Source organism: Rattus rattus, chromosome 9 (assembly GCF_011064425.1).
Source record: "Rattus rattus isolate New Zealand chromosome 9, Rrattus_CSIRO_v1, whole genome shotgun sequence".
NCBI classification, from domain to species: domain Eukaryota; kingdom Metazoa; phylum Chordata; class Mammalia; order Rodentia; family Muridae; genus Rattus; species Rattus rattus.
In genome coordinates, this window is record NC_046162.1 from 10,583,290 (window position 1) to 10,602,482 (window position 19,193).

General features: G+C 49.3%; 1 protein-coding gene across 3 annotated transcripts in view; it reads right to left on the reverse strand.

The window, feature by feature from the left end:
- Snx29 (sorting nexin 29) overlaps positions 1–19,193 on the reverse strand; it is a 405,066-nt gene that overhangs the window by 28,586 nt on the left and 357,287 nt on the right. For all 3 annotated transcript variants that reach the window (XM_032912855.1, XM_032912856.1, XM_032912857.1), the window contains one exon: positions 7,492–7,632. In XM_032912855.1, coding sequence (XP_032768746.1) covers positions 7,492–7,632 — 141 coding nt within the window. The remainder of the gene's footprint in view (positions 1–7,491; positions 7,633–19,193) is intronic.

Below are 19,193 nucleotides of genomic sequence, written 5' to 3' on the forward strand. Positions count from 1 at the left end.
TGAGCCAGATCAAAGGCTCCTTTGTGACTCAAAACAGTTCCATTTTCAGCGGCTTTATGAGGATCAGGCACTTGGCTCAAAAAAGCTTCAAAACTCATTACAAAAAAAGAACTTCACTTTCCCTCAGAAGGCAGAAGCCCCAGGAAAGTAAATGATGAGAATGTTCTGGGGAATGAGCCTAATGCTTCTGTGACCTGGGAGACAAACAGCTCTCCAGAAATAGGTCTCTGCTACTCAAGATGCAAAGCCTTCGCAGCCCTTCCATGAAGGACTAAGGGCTGGCACAATGGCGACTCTTGGTTGTCAACTCAACTAAAACTCAAATGGCTGGGCACACTGTGAGCAATTTTTTCTTACATAAATCATTTGAAGTGGGAAGGCACACTTCTAACCTGGATCTGAGGCAGGAAGACACACACACACACACACACACACACACACACACACACACACACACACACATTAGATAAGCTCTGTTTCTCTGGAGAAACCTGTCTAACACAGGTGGATATTCACCAAGGTATTTGCTTAAATTATGGTCACTAAAGAACATGATTTTAGGTCTGAAGAGACGGCTGTGGATGTGGGCAGAAATGCCTCAGGAATATGAAGACTTGAATCAGTCCCAGGACCTGAGTTAAGAATCACGGCATGGTGGCATGCCTTTATCATCCCAGGACGGGACAGCCTGACCCCTGGAGCACTCACTGGACGGTTAGTTGAAGAGATGCTCTTTCAAATAACCCGGTGCCTGAGCAATGGCACCCAAAGTTGACCTCTGGTGTCTGTGGACTTGCACACACGTGTGCACACACAAAGAGCACAATTCAGAGCCTACTGTTCCTCCATGCAGAGAAGTGCAAATCTAGCCTCTGCTTACACGAGACACATGCAACCCCCAGAGGTACATGGGCTCCTGAGAAGTTATTGCAAGAGCTGGGACACCTCAATGGGGCTGGCTGGCTGGTAAGCAGAGAAGCAGGGATGTAAATCCGTGTTTACAACAACAGAGGTCGGGTAGACACAGCACACATGGGGAGAAGGCAAGCTGGCCAGGTTTCCGGAATAAAGGAGTCCAAGGTGCTACTTCCAGGAGGAGACATGTCATGTCTCAGTAAACAACTGATGACAAGGGGTAGGACATGGAGATCTCAGAACCAGGAGCAAGGCCTCCCCAGCAGGAAAATGACACAGGTTCACAGGCTCATAAAACAAAGAATGGGACAATGCAACAGCAGTGTCACCCAGTCCTTAGAATATGGGGAGGGCCCAGTGTGGGCAAAACAGAAATAAAACGTGCCTCTGAGACGCAGGATCCACTCCACACTGGAAGTGAGCACGCCAGGCTACCTGGGGGATCAGTTTGCCAAGAGTCCTACGATGGATGCCTCATCGGCCAGCAGCCTCACACCAGGCAAACCAAGTTCCAAGGAGCCATGAGGCAGGAACTTCTGCTGTAGTGATCAAGCAGGCATAGTGGTGCACACCTATAATCCTAGCACTCAGGAGGCCAAGGTCATGGGTTCAAGGGCAACATGGGACACAATGCAGTGAGGCACTATCTCAAAGAAGAGGGGGGTATTCTCTAAATGGCTACATCTCAAAGCACTGTAACACCACCGAGGAATGCAAGCTGGGACAGGACACATAAAGAGTAGCATCATTTATGCAGTCATAAAAAGATAACACTTTTATAATCCCACCATAAAAGCACAAAGGCAGCGACCAAAGGGACCACCAGCCCCAATCTGCTCCCCTCTGGGATGGGGGCTGCAATGAGAACTCAGCTGTATTTATGATGTTTAATTTCTAAACATTAACACTCCTTCCATCTGGATGGAGACATGTGCTTATTCATTATGGCTCTCTGTGTGCTCTGGGGACTACCAGAAAATTTTGCAATAATTTTTTTAGGCGCTTAGAAGTAGATAGGACAAAATGTGCATGGTTGTTGACTCTAGGTGGTGAGAAGATGGATGGTTTTCTTATTCTATGAGTTCCTTCTTTTTCCCTTCTCTCAAGGAACCATGCCAAGGAATTCATGCCTGTAATCCCAGTGCTGACCAGGCATGGGCCACAGAAATCATAAGTCTCAGGCCAGCCTAGGCTATAGAAAGATACTTTATTTCAAAAAAGAAAAACAAAAAAGGCAGATCAATGTACTATCTGGCTAGCAATACCATCTCTGAGTGCAGACCCCAGGAAGCAGAATAGACAGCAGATGGTTAAATGCAGCCAGTGTCACCCATACTTCTAGAAAGAGAAAAGATACTTAAACTATGGTGTCTCTACAGAGTGGAATACTATACAGCAACGAAGTGGGACCATCAGGTTTCCCATGCAGCAGCAAAGAGGTATCTGACAGCTGTGGTGTGGGAAGAAAAAGCAAGAGAGTTCAAGTTCAGAAGCCCTCCATGTAAGGTTCTCAGGCCTCAGACAGTCATTAGAGATCAGGAGCAGGACTGTGGTCCACTGTGGAGAAAGTGACAGGAAGATGTTGTTCCTGGTGCTGTGGCCTGTCTTGGCTTGCTGGGGTGTGTGGGGAATATTCTAAACAGTACCTTCAGGTTGGAAGCTATACCCCAATTTAAAACAATACCAGAGCCTGGAATCCCCACATTCAGGACTGAGGCTCACACATCACTCCAGGTTACAGAGTGAGGCCAGCCCAGGCTCTATGACAGAGGGAGACCTGACTCAGCAAAAACAATAAAAGTCACTCTTCAGCGAGGTAAGGAGGTAAAAGGCATGGGCATGAGGCCCCGCAAAGGCCCCACAGTGGCTGTGCTCTTGTGGTGTGATCACTTAAAGGGTCCACAACCTTTCGGAACAACGGCACCAACTGTGGACATGAGCCCTGGGTGTGCGGGGGCGGTTGATAGTCAACCCATAACAGAAGTCAAATCAGTGTGGTTCCCTCTGGACCTGTTTTATAGCTAGTGCGAGGGCAAGGTGCTGAGCTATGCTGAGTGATTATGTAACAGCAGCCTGCTCTGACTGCAAGCCCACAGAGCCTGGGGTGTCAGGACGCTGCCAAGCACCCGATTCACACAGAAGCCTGGTGACTTGCCCGAGGCTCCACAGCCAGTGTTTCCCAGTAGAACAAGCCCTTTACCCTTTGCCCCTAGATCCCACGGTTTCTGGAAGAGTCCTTGGCCTCAGAGAAAGTCAGCAACTGAGTAGCCCAGAAAGCTGGGTCCAGTAAAAATAACTAAAGTGCTGGGGCTCAGAGGTACTGGAATTCCCCCAGGATGCCAGGATGGTGATACCAGTCCTCAGTATGAATGGGAGCACTGGAGGGGAACGTGGCAATTATTCCCAATTACTCAAGAAGAGGGTAAGAGCTCAGAAGGGCTCTTCTCTGGTGCCATTTTAATCAGCTGTCCAAAAACACATGCAAAAACAGCAGATGGAACACAGGTTAAGTATATTCTGAAGGCCTTTCAAGCCGAAGGGGTAGATTAAATAATGATACACAAGCAATCTAACGGCCTAAAAACATTGTGGATGAGATCAAATGCCCGGTAGAGAGTCAGTGTCAATTAGAAAAGCAGCAGGCTTGGCATAAAAACAAGGCTCTCCAGCTTGGGCAGGCAGGGGTGAGCAGGGAGACAGCCAGTGGTGGCCAGCTAATTGGGAAGGCTGTCCCCAAGTGCCACACCAGTCATAACTGGTTTAGTGTTTTGAGACAGGGTCTCTTTATATAGTCCAGTTGGCCTGGAATTTGCTATGTGGTTAAGGCTGACCTCAAACTCAGGTTCCTGCAGACTCAGCCTTCAGGATAACGGGACTACGGGTGTGAGCATCATGGCTGCTGAAGATGCTGACCGTCCTACTAACATTAACTTCCAGTGTCCGGAGGTGGCACCTGGGAACCAACCATCTCTTTCAATGAATGCTATCTGCATGGGTGCCAGCACCTGTCAGTCCAATGAAAGACAAAACCAGAGAAAGAAACTGGTGGGAAAATGGCTGCCACAAAGCAAGTCTGCTGCTTGAGCTCAGGGCTTGTCATGGGTTCACTCTCTGTGCTTGATCTGCCCACAAAAGCCAGGCTCTGTTGTCCATGGTTGTCCATGATGTCACAGGACAGAGAAAACTATAAATCGGGCAGCTGGTATAGTGTGGGAAAGAAACCCACGAGATCAGACTAAGCTTCCTGGAGGTGTTACAGGTCAGAATATGCAACAGACAGAGTGGCCTTGGGTCCAACCTCTCCCTACGCATCAGGCAGCAGACACGGGGTGCAGGGGCACCCACACTTCTAGTTCTTTACACATGACTGCAAAATTTGTGTTACATTTGATATTGAAAAGTCTCCCCAAGAGCCCCATTTCCTCCACTTCAAGGCTGAGCTCATGTGTGTCACTGTCCTGGGAAGGCTTTCCTTGCAAAATGATGCTATGTATTGTAAAATCCCTTTAGTGCCATTTACTGACCTAAGAGAAGCCCGGGCTCCTGGCTGCCCTTGCTCAGTACAGGAAGCACCAGGCCTCTGTAGGAATGCAGAGCCGGCTTTGTTTGGACATGGCTCTTTTACTCCCCCATTTCTCCTTGGGAAATGAGCTATCGCCGACGTTGTGGGTCTTCCCCCCACATCTGCACTCCACAGGCGCTCTCTCCATCACCTCTGGCTCTGTACATCATCTCATTCATCCCAATCTCCCAGCACCTAGCACAACCCATCCTCTGGGACACACCCACTACAAGGAAGTGTGCTTGGAAAAGCCACCAGCTGCACTTTCGTACTTCCCTCTCAGGGTCAGGCCCTACATGGACACAGACCAGCACAGCAAGCACCACTGCCTTCTTGCGTGTGTTAATGAGCACTCGAGGAGTAATTTCTCTAACAAGTTGAAGGGCCTGACCTTGCTTCAGTGCCGAGTGAACACTCAGAGGGCCTAGGGTTTTCGGCTCCCATTGGCTCACTGAATACTAACAAAAGAGTACTGAGTCCCTGCCCAAGCCTGGAGCCACAAATGTGGCCTAGTCTGCCTGGCCTCTAGCACATCCTGCAAAACCTACGCAGCAGAGAGAGGCCAGAGAGCCACCTCTAGTGGACCAGCAAGTTTTCTGCTGTTAATTGAACTGTGGAATCCCTGCTGAGACCCACGCCTCACAATCTCCAATCAGTGTCAGCACTGACGGCACTGTGGGGAAGCGTACAGATGCCCATATGGTACATAAAGCAGACTGTAGCCTGCTCCCTAAATGGTGCCCATGAGTCAGTTCAGGAGGGAGGCAGTTAACAGCCAAGGCCGACAGTGACTGGGTGTTCATGACTCAGTCACCCCAAAGATGTCATGTCTGGATCTTCCCTGACGGTTCAAACAGACAAGTGAATCACCTCCAAAATATACCAGTCATGGAGAAGATCCCAACATAGTGACCTTTCTGGACAATTTGTACTCAGCTTTCTAGGAATTTTGCCATCAGTAGGCCCACATGAATCCACAAAAGCTTGGCCTTTAATTAAGATCATAAAAGGTCCTTATGGGTACAGTTCTACACCCTGACTCAGTCCTTTCTTGGAAATTGAAGGAATTGTCCAGTTCTGTCGTGGACTTCAGTCAAAGTGAACTGAAGGGAAAGTGTTTACCCTCAACCTCATGTGAGGTCAAGACTGTCCTTCAGCCATTGAGGAATGACAAGGTAAATGTCAGGGGTCCATGTGTCTATAGGAAACCAGTCTGGACATCTGGTTGCCACCCAGCTGGTCTACTCACTCAGAGTCCCCACTACACAGAGGACAGGCCTAGGGTTGCCCCCGGCTTTTTCTAAATGACTGAACTGCAGAAGCCTCGGTTGGTGAGGTTGGCTCATGGACTGGCATTCTCGGCAGACTTAACGCAGGGTTATAAAATGGGGGAGGGGTCGATGAGGAAGTAGCGGGTGGAGAAGGAGCTGCTTCAGCCTCAGAGAATGCTCTTAGTGATGTAAGACGTGTGGTAGGCCGAGCTAGTTCCGAGAGCCTCATGTGGCAGCAAATAGCCTTGGCAGCTGTGACGGACTTGAGAGTCCTGAGTTGGGATACCACTGGGGATTTTCTGCAGGGGCCCAAGGTTAGAGTAGCATGGCGATTGTCTTTATAATGAGGACCAAGAGCTGAGAATACAGCAATTCTGGTGGGCAGCACATGCTGGAACCAGCCCCACAGAGGGGTTCCTGTCAATACTATCCCCAGTTGCTTCCATGTCCTCCAAGGGTCCTGAAGTTCAATGTCCGGCTGCTTGATATCCTGTCACCTGATTCTGATGGCTATTATGTGGGACTATCCATGGAGTTCGTGACCCTTTAGTGCCCAGGGGAGTTAACCCAGGAAACCAGGGATGGTTGTGGGCTCCCTCAGCAATTCCAAGTGCAGACAAGGTAGGGGAAATGTCTCCACTCACTAACTGCTGGGACATTGACTGAGCAGCTGCACACTGGGTCCAGACTTAGGTCTGTCTTCTTCAGTCCCATGTGGCCTTTTGCATGGTGGCTAAACAGTAACACATTTTCAATAGAGGCCACCCCGCCTTTGTGACTGAAGTGGCCACAATAAAAGATACATCTCTGAGAAAGTCTGGTCTCTTCATGCATGTGAGTGAGTATAGTAACAGTGACTGGAACTAGGGAAAATACTGTATCACCACAGCAGTCAGCAGGCAGGACCAACCAAGAGGCTAATTTATTCTGTGTTTGTATGTAAGTGTGTGTGTGTGTGTGTGTGTGTGTGTGTGTGTGTGTGTGCGTGCGCGCACACATGCATTTGTGGTCAGGCATGTACATGTGGGTGGGTGTAGATACCAGAGCACAACCTTGAGTCCACCTTGATTTTTAGACAGGGTTTCTCACTGACCAGGAGCTAGCCAGTGAGCCGGTCTGGTTAGTCAGCGAGCTGCCTCGCTAGTGTGGGACTGCAGGCATGTAGCACACGGCTATGGAGGGCGGGGGAGCTGCATTGGGTCCTCGCGTTTGCATGGCAAGCACTGTTATGACTGAGCCACCGCCCCAAGCCTCCCAACACTTACTTTAATTTTGTAAATTATACATTTTTGTGTGTGCACATGCACATGTGGAGGCCAGAAAACCTCCTTCCACCTTACCATGAGCTCCAGGAATTAAACTCAGTGTGACAAGCTTGTGCAGCAAACATGTTTACCCACTGAGCCAGTCCTCTTACTGGCTTGTTTTTTAAAGTATTATCTAAAGGCCAGTCAGGCCTGCCTGCATCCAGTTGTCTCTGATGCATTCACACAACACAGGTGATGTTAAGAGTTTCCTACTGGAAGGGAACGGCCCCCCTGAGCCAAGCTCTCTGCTGCTTTCTAGGAAGCTATGCTGGTACAAGGGGGGAAACCCACCCACAGAAGACTGCCCCTCCCTGAGGTAGAGGCTCATGGGTGGCTCCCTTCTCCTGTTTCTCCCAACACTGCAGTTTTCCTGCGGTGAGCACAGTCTTCAAGGACAGACAAAGTGACAGCAAAGGTCTGGCCCCTGGATGCATACCTTGTTTCCGATGGCCTTTTTGGGTGGGAAACTGTAGGCCCTTACTTGTGGGAAAGCACTCTGCAGCTGGTGGTGCAGCCCCCGGAACTCAGTGTACCGACGATACACATTCCACTCGTCGTCTTTTATGCGAATGTAGACCTGCCAAAGAGGGAGAGAGGAAGACAGGCTGAGCCCAAGCTCTGAACGTCTCCCTCGCAAGGCCCCAGTGGGCATAGGAGAGACTCAGTGAGGCACATGACCCTGGAGCCCAGCGGCATAGTGTGTCCGCATCAGCTGAGCGAAAGCACAGCCACATCTCCCTGCTCACGTGAACTACCCTTACAAGCTGCCTCGTGGACACCAGTTCTGTAAGTCCCACAGGCCTGGGGTCACACTGATCAGTGCACAGTAGGGGAGCTGATTTGGGGCAAAAGAGAGTGAGGCTGAGATCTTCCAGACAGTTGGAGGGCCTGGTAGGTAGAAGGGAAAGTCAACACCCGGGTGGTATAAGCACAGACAGGGACATAACTTTATCCCAGCCAAGTTGGGACCCTGCCTGGAGCATGCACAAGAGGCTGCTGTGTTTATGGGTTCAGTCAGTACCTTCTAGGACACACAGCTATTGAGAAATGGGGGACTCTTGGTTTTGTTTGTTTGTTTTGTTTTGAGATATGTCTCCTTATGCATGTGTTGTTGGCCTGGACCTTGCGATATAGACCAGGCTGGCCTCAAACTTACAAAGATCCTACTGCCCTGTCTGCCACTGCCCCCAGCTGATGTGTGTTAAGGCCTCGTTCCACCTCAGCATGGCAGGGAGGGAAGTCGCTGCATAATGACTATTGTACTGTACATAAAGGCTCCCCACACCCTCAAGCCCTCCTCACAGAGAGACCAATGTAGACGAACCGCTCTACTGCGAGTGACAGTCCACATCCTTCACAGCATAGGTTCAGGAGCCAGCTCCTCTTACTCAGTGGAAGCAAGGGTGTGTTTCCTATTCTCCTGTTCTTCCTGAGCCGTCTACAGGGATGCTTGGCTTCTGTCCCTCCTCCTCTAAAGGAAGCCACACTCAGCTCTGTAGACCCAGGACTCTGCAATCTTAATATCTCGTGCAGACCTCAGACGTGAGCTGCAGGCAGGGTGTGCATCCTCACATTCTTTAACCTAAATCTGACCCTCTCTCCTGAGTTAGTGATTCCTCTTCAAGAGTAAAGACAACATAAGCCATCATCTATGCCATCGTCTCTCAGGCTCCACGGCCTGCATGCTCCTACGTCAGGCTGGCAGCCGTCTCCAGGAGCAAGGGACTTGAGGGCCAACAGTGGCGGGGTAGAGCTGACTTCTGCTGTGGGCAGCAAGTCCAGACCTGGAGGCCACCGATAGCCAGGGGAGCAGGGTAAGTGCCAAGGCGCCATGGCTCACCCATGACAGGCTCACCTTACCACCTTACACAGATGTGGATGAAGCTCTCAGCTCTGGGACTCCTACTCTAAAAGAAACAAGCCGCTGTGAAGTCGGCAAGTGGGAGGCCAGGGCTGAACAGAAATAACACACTCCAGCGAATCACAGCACTCAGCACTGAACACTCAGTCATGTGCTGGGCACTACCCCGGCACGTGCCTCTCCTCTGCCCTCAGGCTAAGCTGTGAGGCAGAGGGTAGGAACACGCCATCTTCAGATGGAGACACGGGCTCAGACAGGCAGTGTCAGTTGCCCAGAAAACAGAGGAAATGAAGAGTCTGGGCCCAGAGCTGCCCTCTCCCCAGTGTCCTGTGTTTACTCCTCTGCAAGGGCCGGGGCTCACAGGGGTCTCTGGAACCCCATACCAACAGGGAGACAGCAGGGAGAGAAGGAGTTCTGCCATTTTCCCGAGCATTTACTGTAATCTCCAAGTTTGTCCTTGCTAACAAGCCCCTGATTTCACCTCCTCACTCACACTTCTCTCCTCAGATCTAAGGATCTGATCTGATAGAATCAAATGCCATCAAACCCCTCCACATGACTAACAGCCACTCCCCAACAACCTGCTTGGCGTCTGAACCTGGGAAACCTGAGGTGCAAATGATTCATTCATGAATTCTACACCATAGAACTGAGTGCACATGTTGAAAACTGTTAAGTCATTCACTCATTCATTCATTCATTTCTTTAATTAATTAGGTAACTAATTTACTTTCAAGGGCTCCTCTACCCAAATTCAGTTTGATTGGCCCAACTTTCCTCAGCCTGAGCCATGAAGATAATAATTCCTTGGTGGAATGAAAAGCCAGTCTCTTCTACACAACCAAGTTCCCTTCTAAACAATGGATAAAGCCACTCATCTTGACCCAGCAAAAGGAAATAAAATAGGTGGGTGCTGTTGGAGCCAGCATCAGGACCACTGCCTGAAGGGAAAGAGCAGACTTGAGATCCCTTCCCTGCAGAAGTCGGTCACCCACAGAAAGGCCTACACAGCACAAGGAGGCAACAGTAAGTTGAGGGCTTGAGGTGTGGGCCTCAGTCCCTTGGTGAGCAGAGCCTAGAACATGTGCTTGCATGGGCTGCGCCTTGAGGAGGAAGGAGGATCTAGGGCTGTTGCCAAGTGAATAAACAACGAAGGCTAAGATGGGAACCTAGAAGAGCCTTATTCATTCTGCTGACGACAAACTGTTACAGCCACCATGCAAAGCAGGACACAGGCCCCTCAGAAGCTCAGATAGAACTATGTATGACTTAACTGAGGACACACCAGAAGGATCCAAAGCCAGCACACTACCAGCATATATGTGTACTATGGTTTATCAAGACACTGTTTACCATAGCCAACCTCAGGAACCAGGCTAGATGCCCATCAACAGTTGAATGGATAATGAAATCATCACCTATAAAATCTCAGTTTTGTTTAGCTGTAAGGAATAAAATCATGTCATTTGTTGAAATATGAATAGAACTGGAGATCATCATGTTAAATGAAATAAGCCAGACTCAGAAATAAAATGCTCTGTGTTTTCTTTCACATGGGCTTCTAGCTTTAAACATACTCACATGCACCACAGGTGCACATGTGCGTGCAAGCGCACACACATGCACACACGCACAAGCACACAGTCACACATACATATATACATGTATCAGACATGAAACTAGAAGAGGGGCTATCTATGAAGAGTAGGGACCCAGCTGTACAGTGGGAGAAAGGACAATACAGGATGACACAAGGAAATGCTATCAAGGTATCTGCCATGTATATAGTAAAGGTCAGGATGAAGCTTACCATTCTGTGCAATGAAGACATGCTAATTCTAAAAACAAGAATACCTGCAGGATGCCATGGGCTGCCTCATGCTTCTCATTTGTCAGTTCCACTCATCTACAATGCTGTGCACTTTCCCTGTATTTCTTCTCTTCTTTCTTGAACTTCATATAAATGGGTCATGCTTATATAATCCACCATGTCTGGTCCTTCTCAGGCCAGATGTGAGATGCATCCATGTTGCTATATGCCCTTTCAATAGTGCTTTGACATGGCTGTATAATATTCCACTATGGTAACATGGCACCAGTATTTACCTGCTCTGCAGAGATGAGCATTCAAGGTATTTCCAATAGGGTGCTTTGTACCTGTCTCCTTAGGGCATACAGATCTGAATGTTGGAGGCAAAACTACCATGGCTAGCATGAAAAAAAACATGGTCAATATTGTCATGAGCTAGGGGAGAAGCAAGGCCTCCCATCTGAGCACAAAGGGCAGTGCTAAAGTGTCCTGCATTTCCACCAGAGAGCAATGGTTACGTGCAGCAGACAGAGGTAGAAATCAATAGGAAGACAGGATCTGTATGATGTGTATTTGAGGAAACCGTGCTTTTTTCCTGTCAAGGACCTAGATTCCCAATCCAGACTGTGGGCAGCACTGGGATTATGCCCAAGATACTGTGGTGAGTGCCCACTCACACGTAAAGTGTGGCTGGATCAGCCCTGGTCTGAACCCTGGTGTCACCTCTTGTACGTTAGGTCAGCTCTTCTGCTTGGTAAATGAGGGCAATGCTGATGTGGGGAGAGCTGAGTGACCGGCATTTAGACCGGCGTCCAGTACCCACATCAACACATCTGCCAAGTGTCAGTTGTTCCTTTCAGCGAGCACTAGTCACAGGCACAGTGGGTGAGGGCAGGATAACAGGCAGGGAAGAGAATGAAGATGTGCAAGCTCAGTTTGGCAGGTAGAAGTTCCAGGTCAAATGCCTGCCAAGCACAGCACAAGCCTCATTAGCCCAAAGCATGTGGGACGAGAGGCAGGTTGGCAGAGACATGGGCACGGAACTGTACACAGGAGACACCTGGGCCATCCTAACAGCACCCCCCATGCCACCCCCACCCCTGCCCCTATACACTCACTGTAACACTAGGGATGGTCTTCCCTGCAGAATGGGGTGGAGGCTGGCCTCACTGGGTGGTCCTGAGATGCCATGTCTAACAGGCAGAGAGAGCAATGGCAGCTGCAGAGATGGCAAGGCCTGTCACCTCCGTCATCCACTGCCTTTGTGTACATGAACTTCCCTATTATAGAATTAGGGGTAATTATAGGATGTGCAATCACAAAATTAAAGCAGGTAATTACCATGCCTAATTAATTGTCAAATGCTAGGCAGACAAGAGAATACAAACAGAAGGCGTTGCTGGGGATGGGCCAGTCCCGGGTCCCTCTGCTTACACAAAGCTCAACCTCAGCAGCACCAGAGGTCAGAACCCGCCCACCCCCAACCCCACCTCCACCCCCGGGGGGAAGGGGTTGCAAGCAGGAAAATAAGCCCAGGATGCACACTGGGCTCACTCAGTCTGAGCTGGGCACCCTCTGTGCTGGCTCTAGGCCAACAAGGCCTTTATATAGCCCTGTCACAAACACACCCAGAGTCCCAAATCAGAGAGCTATTTCAGGAAGGGACCTCATAGGGGCTAAGTTAATGGCTGCTGTAAACCTTGACAAGGAACAGACTGTAGAGTCTGGCCCACACATGACAAAGATTCACAAATACAAACTGTGGGTTTGCAAGCAAAACACCAGGCTGCCTGTGCTTGCTGGCAGTCACTAAACACCTCCCTCTGCACTCATCTTCTGCACCATGTGAAGTCCTGACCCCAGAAGCAAATGCTTAGTTCTGCATGATGCTGTTTTCTCCTCTCCTTGGTACTGGGGATGTAACTTAGGGCTTCATACATGCTGAGTAAGTGGCAACCAATGTGCCACACCCCAGTCATAACTTTCTCTTCTTATTTTCAGAGATCTCATGCAGTAGTTCAGGCTGGCCTTGAACTTGTGATTTTTCTGCTTCAGTTCCTCCCCACCCCCACCTCAAGCATGTCTACACTACCAAGCCCAGAGCATTCCAACAGGCCCAGAGAAACACAGGTCTTGTATCTCTTAGAAAACACAAGTCTGACTTCTCACTTCCTGGAATTCATGGACATATGGCTTAGTAATGCCTTTCAAAATGTACCAGACATTTTGCATAAAAAGTTCTCTAAAATCCAGTGATTTTCTTTGTTTTAAAATGAAGCCATGGAACAAGTAAGATGTGTAAACACCATTACATGACACGAAAGGCAGAGGAGACCAAGCTCAGAGCTTCTGATGGAGGAAGGGCCCGGAGTCACACCATATTCACAGAGGAAAGCAGAGACAGCATGACACTGACGTGAGGACTATCGCATTCAAGAGTCAGATGACATTAATGCTCTTCAGGATGCCTTGAGGTTCCTAATTCATTTTATTTCCTTAATAGGCAATGAGTGAGATGATTTGTGTTTCGGTTCACAGCCCATGTTAATGTATCCTCGTTCAACTTTTCTTTTAATGAAATGGCTTCATGTGTTATTAACTGTAATGTCCTCCGTGCTAGAACAAAATGCCCAAATTACCATAGGACCACACTGATGGAGTGATATTATCGCAACCAAATGCTGCAAAGAAGACGAACAACTTAGCTGAAGACAAACGACTTTCCAGTTCACTGGGTTATGTAAGCGAGGGAGATGAGGAGGAGACGGAGACGCATTAGTTATTTACTGAGGACTGCCAGCGCCATCCCACAGGCCTGTGACAGAGATACGGAGGAGGCCTGGGAAGTGGGATGAACCAGCACAGTCTCTCAGGGGGAGAAGCATAGTGCCCGGCTCTACACACTGTCCTCCAATCAGACAGCCAGCACCATCTGAGAGCCTCCGCAGAAGGCTTGGCCAACGGTTCCCAAAGCCTGGTCTTCCTGCTGGCTCAGATTCGAGAACACGGTTTCAGACATGTGTTCTACCTTCCAGACCCTATTCACATTAAGTCTCTTTCCCTGGTCACAATTAGGTGCCACCAGCCAGAGGCAGCCTGGCGGCTTTTTCTATCCCCTTGTAGGTAGGCACTGGGGATCTTTAAAGAATAAAGCCAGGCTTCGTCCCTGGCCTCTGAAACTTGTTGGCTTGTCCAAAAAGGTGCAAAGAACCCTGATGAATTCAAATGGAGAAAGAGCTGGAGGAGAGGGACACAATATCTCCAGCTGGGTGAGGAAGATGGATGCAGGAAATCATGAGAGGTGTTTGGTTTAGAACAAAGATCAGACTGAAAAAGTCTAGCGGTGGTATTGAATGTCTATGTTGAGTCAGGGTGACTTGAGCTTGAGGCTAATGGTTGATTACACAGGGAAAAGACCAAAAGGCTAGAGGGATGACTCAGTAAATAAAGTACTTGCTTCTTAAGTAAAAGGGCCTTAGCTTGAATCTAGAAATTTAAAAAGGCAAGGCGTTACCGTCAGCTACAAGTGCCATCTAACAGCTGTACAAAATGATGGGCATGGGGAGGAAAGACATCTGACGTATATGCTCCAGGCCTTTTAGAAAATATGCTTTATCATACACACGAAATTATAACAAGAAGGATGGGAAGTGTCACCGACAGCAGAGGAATGGGCACCATGTAGAAAGGAACGTTCTGTAAATGTCACCATGGCAAAGCTGGTAGTATACGACGTCACCCAGCATGCTGCCAGCACTACTGTGGGCAAACAAGGCACGGCCCTTGCCAAGAGTACTACTGTGCATATCAAGCACTCTGTGAAAATGTATCAGGTGAAGGGAGATTAGCAAGGGCCAGAGAGGGACAGAGAGCAAACAACTGGTTGAGCAGAAAGGCTGGCTGCTCCAGCCAGGGGATGCTCGGTAAGAGGATCCTAAGCTGCAGAAGCCCATTCCTTGTGAATCCATGGCTTGACAGAGGTACCAAAAGACCCAAAGTGCCAAAAGACAAAAACAAAAGAGCTAGGTAAGGTGGAGGGATGTGGAGACAGGAGACTGATATGCTTGTCTAGTTCTAACTCAGTGAGAGATGCTGCTGTGGTGATTTGAATTAGAATGGCCCCCATAGTCTCATATGTCTGAATGCTTGTCTCCTAATGAGTGGAACTGTTTGGAATTATTTGGGAGGGACAAGGAGATGTAGCCTTGTTGGAGGAGGTGTGGCCTTGTTGAAGTAGGTATGGCCTTGTTGAAGTAGGTGTGGCCTTGTTGGAAGAGGTATGGCCTTGTTGAAGTAGGTATGGCCTTGTTGAAATAGGTGTGGCCTTGTTGGAAGAGGTATGGCCTTGTTGGAGGAGGTATGGCCTTGTTGGAGGAGGTGTGGCTTTGTTGGAGGAGATGTGTCACTAGGAGTGGGCTTTGAGGTTTTAAAAGCTCACACAAACCCCAGTCTCTCTTTCCGCCTCTGCCTGTGCTCAAGATGTAAGCTCTCTGCTTCTAGCACCATGCTTGCCCTCATGTTCCCTACCATGATGATCATAGACTAACCTCTGAAACAGTACGCAAGCCCCAGTCAAACACCTTCCTCTATACGTTCCCTTGTTCGTGGTGTCTTCTTACAGCAATAGAACAGTAAGACATTGTCTTAAAATTCAAGGTGTACAGCTGCTGACATTCCAAATTAACTTCTAGCCTCCAGCATGTATACATCAGAGGTGTGCATGTCCTACCATTTGTGACAACACTTAAGCAGAGCACACCCAGAGGCTGCAGTGCCAGGGTGAGGTGAGGGAGCTCATGTGGAGACCACCAGATCCGCTACTTTCTGAGAAACCCTGTGGCAGTGACTACAGCTAATGCCTATTGTCTTCTAGAATTGGTAAGAGAAGTGCCATCATCCCTCACCATATATACTAAATTCAGGTGGTGAGGAATGTATTAGATAATTTATACTTAATGTTTACACACAACAGATTGTCATGTTGTATCTTTGAATATGTGTACTTTGTATTTATCAATCAACTATTTTTCAATGCAGAAGTTTTAAAAATAAAAGAAATGACAAGCTGGAGCACCTGTAGGTACTCTGAACTCCCGAGGTAGAAGCAAATTTTGAAGTGAGTTTTGGATGCAGAGACCCTGCCTCAATAAAGGAACAAGAGCCATGATAAGGCGGGACTTAGCCTGGTGTCAGCAGATGATGGGCAGGACTTAGCCTGATGTCAGTAGATGATGGGGTGGGACTTGGTCTGATGTCAGTAGATGATGGGCGGGACTTGGCCTGGTGTCAGTAGATGATGGGCGGGGCTTAGCCTAGTGTCAGTAGATGATGGGCGGGGCTTAGCCTGGTGTCAGCAGATGATGGCCAGGACTTAGCCTGATGTCAGTAGATGATGGGCGGGACTTGGCCTGATGTCAGTAGATGATGGGCGGGACTTGGCCTGATGTCAGTAGATGATGGGCAGTAGATGATGGGCAGGACTTGGCCTGGTGTCAGTAGATGATGGGCGGGGCTTAGCCTGGTGTCAGTAGATGATGAGCGGGGCTTAGCCTGGTATCAGAAATGCGGAGAAGACAAGAGGCATAGCTGGCATATGGAAGCTTACAGAGCAAAGAGGAGAGCTGGGCATGGTAACTCATGCCTAGAATCATATGACTCATATGACTTGGGAGCCCGAGGCAAGAAGTCACGATTCCGAGGCCAGCCTATGCTGCACAGTGAGCTCTATGTTAGCTTGGGCTACAGAGTAAGATCTTGTTTCTGTTTTGTTTAAATTAGAAACTATTACAGTCCATGATAGGTATAATTCCAACAACATATGTGTGAGCGGAGTCACAGCCCAGGAATAAAACCGGAAAGGATGCTTCCATGAGTTGACAGCTCCTTATTTTCTTTATGATTTGTTTGTTTGTTTGTTTTCCAGACTTCCTTCCCTGCCTGACTTTGGTGACAGAGACGCAAAGTGTTACTTGCCAGGCATCTGCTCAGCACCCTGAGGATGGTACAGCTCTTCCTCCATCCTCACAGAGGACTGAAGGATCATCAAAACACCATGTTCAGAAGGTCTCAGGATGAAGACTGTCGCTAAGCTTCAGGAAGAGCCACTGTCCGAGAGCGAACAGGGAATGCAGAGCCAGCCACGGTCACAGAGCTAGCACAGGGGCTCTCTGGGGACTAGGCTAAAGACCCTACCTGTGGCCAGAGAACTAGCTGAGAAGCCGTGCAAAGTCAGAGCCTGGGCCACCTGCCCACGCACAGTGCCTCAGCATTTCCCCCGTGATGACAAGTGAAGGAAGACCTGGTGTTCCACCATTCTCAGGCCCATCAGAACTATTATAACCGACAGTGAACTCTTGTCCCCTGGACCCCAGAGCAGCCTCCAGTACAAGAGACAAGTCTGGTAACAGAGCACCTCTCTCTTGGCCTTGGGGAGGAAGGGGTAAGGGTGAGGGGGCACACACTCTCGATCTACAGGAGCAAGCGGACAGACTGCCCTGGCAGTGTCCTGCAGGTCATCCCATCCACTGCAGCCGGCCCCACACTTGCTGAGTGAGCATCTGCTGGGTACCAAGCTTTGTGCTGGCCTTGAGGACACACAGCATGTGGCCCAGGGTGTCAGAACAGTGACTATGAGTACAATCTGGGGCTGTGGCTACCTGGGGCAATTCCAATTGCACATTCGTGCTACAGCTGATGTGTTTATTAGCCTCTCGACCTTCACGAAGTTTATGAAGTCGTTTCATGGCATGAGATGAAGGCGGCTGCCCGTGAAGACTGTTTAGAGCCAGCCATTCTAGCTGGCAGGTAACACATAACAGGTCTGCCGCTATCAGCAAAGCTGTCCATCTTTTCTAAAGCACCCCACACACCACTTACAAAGACAGACAGACAAAAACTCTGTCCTGTGGCGGAAGTGTTAGAACAGAGAGAAGCAAGGAGTGGGCAGCCAGGGACACTGCATACAGCACAGTGTGACGGTGCATCATGGAAGGCTTCCTGGAAGAGATGATGCCTGAGTCAGGCCAGTAAGGGTGATGAAAGCTGGCTGAGGGGCCAGGCCAGGCTACAACAATAGGCAGCTGCCTGCTAAGTTCTCCTTTCTAAATCGAATTCTCTTGAGCAGGGGAAGCCTTGCGCTTAAAAAGAAATCTGGCATCTGGACAGCAGCGTGCTCAATGGTGAAAACAGAGAAATGGTTGCCATCTGGAACACAGCTCCAGGACTTCCAGTTCATATGAACAGCGTCCGCCATTGGGGACCATAGGAGAGCATGGGGCTTCCTCTTGTCCTGGGAAGTGGGCTGAGGGATGTGGTGTGATTCTCCAAGCAGATCCACCGGGCTGGGAGGCTCCCCTGCTGCTGCCCTTAAAGAGGCTCCTTGACACACGGCCTTCCAGCATGCTCACCCTGTCTCACCACATGTTCCCAGAGCCTTCAATCCATGTAGATGAGGCTCTGGGTTTCTCCAGGAAGGAAACCAACTGCTCCAACTTGATGGCGCTGGGGTCCCCGGCCCTGTTTATTCCTCTCTGCCTCACACTGACTATCTAAAGAATACCTGTGGTTTTGGAAGATGGAAAGGGGGATTATTGGAAACATTTTTGAGGCTTCTTGGAGAGGCCAGGGTGGACATGCTGCCAAACCTTCCTCCGGGCTATGTGGGGAAGCAGAAAGCTATCCACAGTGGCTGGCCGAGTGCCTGCACTCAGCCGTCCTCACAAACTATGATGTGTTATGTGTTTTGCAGCCTGGCTCTCTCTGCTTTTTGAGCCCATGATGGATGCATGTGGGCTGAGGCATTACTCAAAGGCCAATTCCCTAACTTACATAAGGGCTGACATGAACGCAGACTCTGTCTGACCTCTGTTGCCTGAGATCTCTGGATTCTGTCCAGCTCTAAGCGTAAGACTTAAGCGTAAGAGGCCTTGTCAATCAAATCTAAGTGAGCAGTAAGCACATGTCTGGTCTGCACATACACTGCGACTTCCCTACTATGAAGAAACAGGCTGGGAAGGTGGCCCAGTGAGAGAAGTGCCTGCCACCAATGCAAGAATGAAGACTGGGATGCCCAGCACTCGTGTAAATGCTGGGTTGAGTACACATGCATGCAACCCTGGCACTAGCGGTGCAGAGACAACAGGCAGATCCCAGCAGAGCCCACTAGTCTAGCGAACTGGTGATTTCTGGGTCCAGTTAGAGACTTCACTGCAAAAGGTAGAAAATGAAAGTACATGACAATCAGCACTGCCCTGACTCCCTATGAATGCTATACATGCCACATGTACACATACACATGTACACACACATGCACACACACAGTCACCATTGCCCTAACTCCCTATGAATACTGTGTCGCATGCGTACACACACACACACACACACACACACACACACACACACACACACGCACACGCACACACCTGCCTCAGTTTATATCAGGCTTGGCTTCCCCCTCAGTATCCTCACC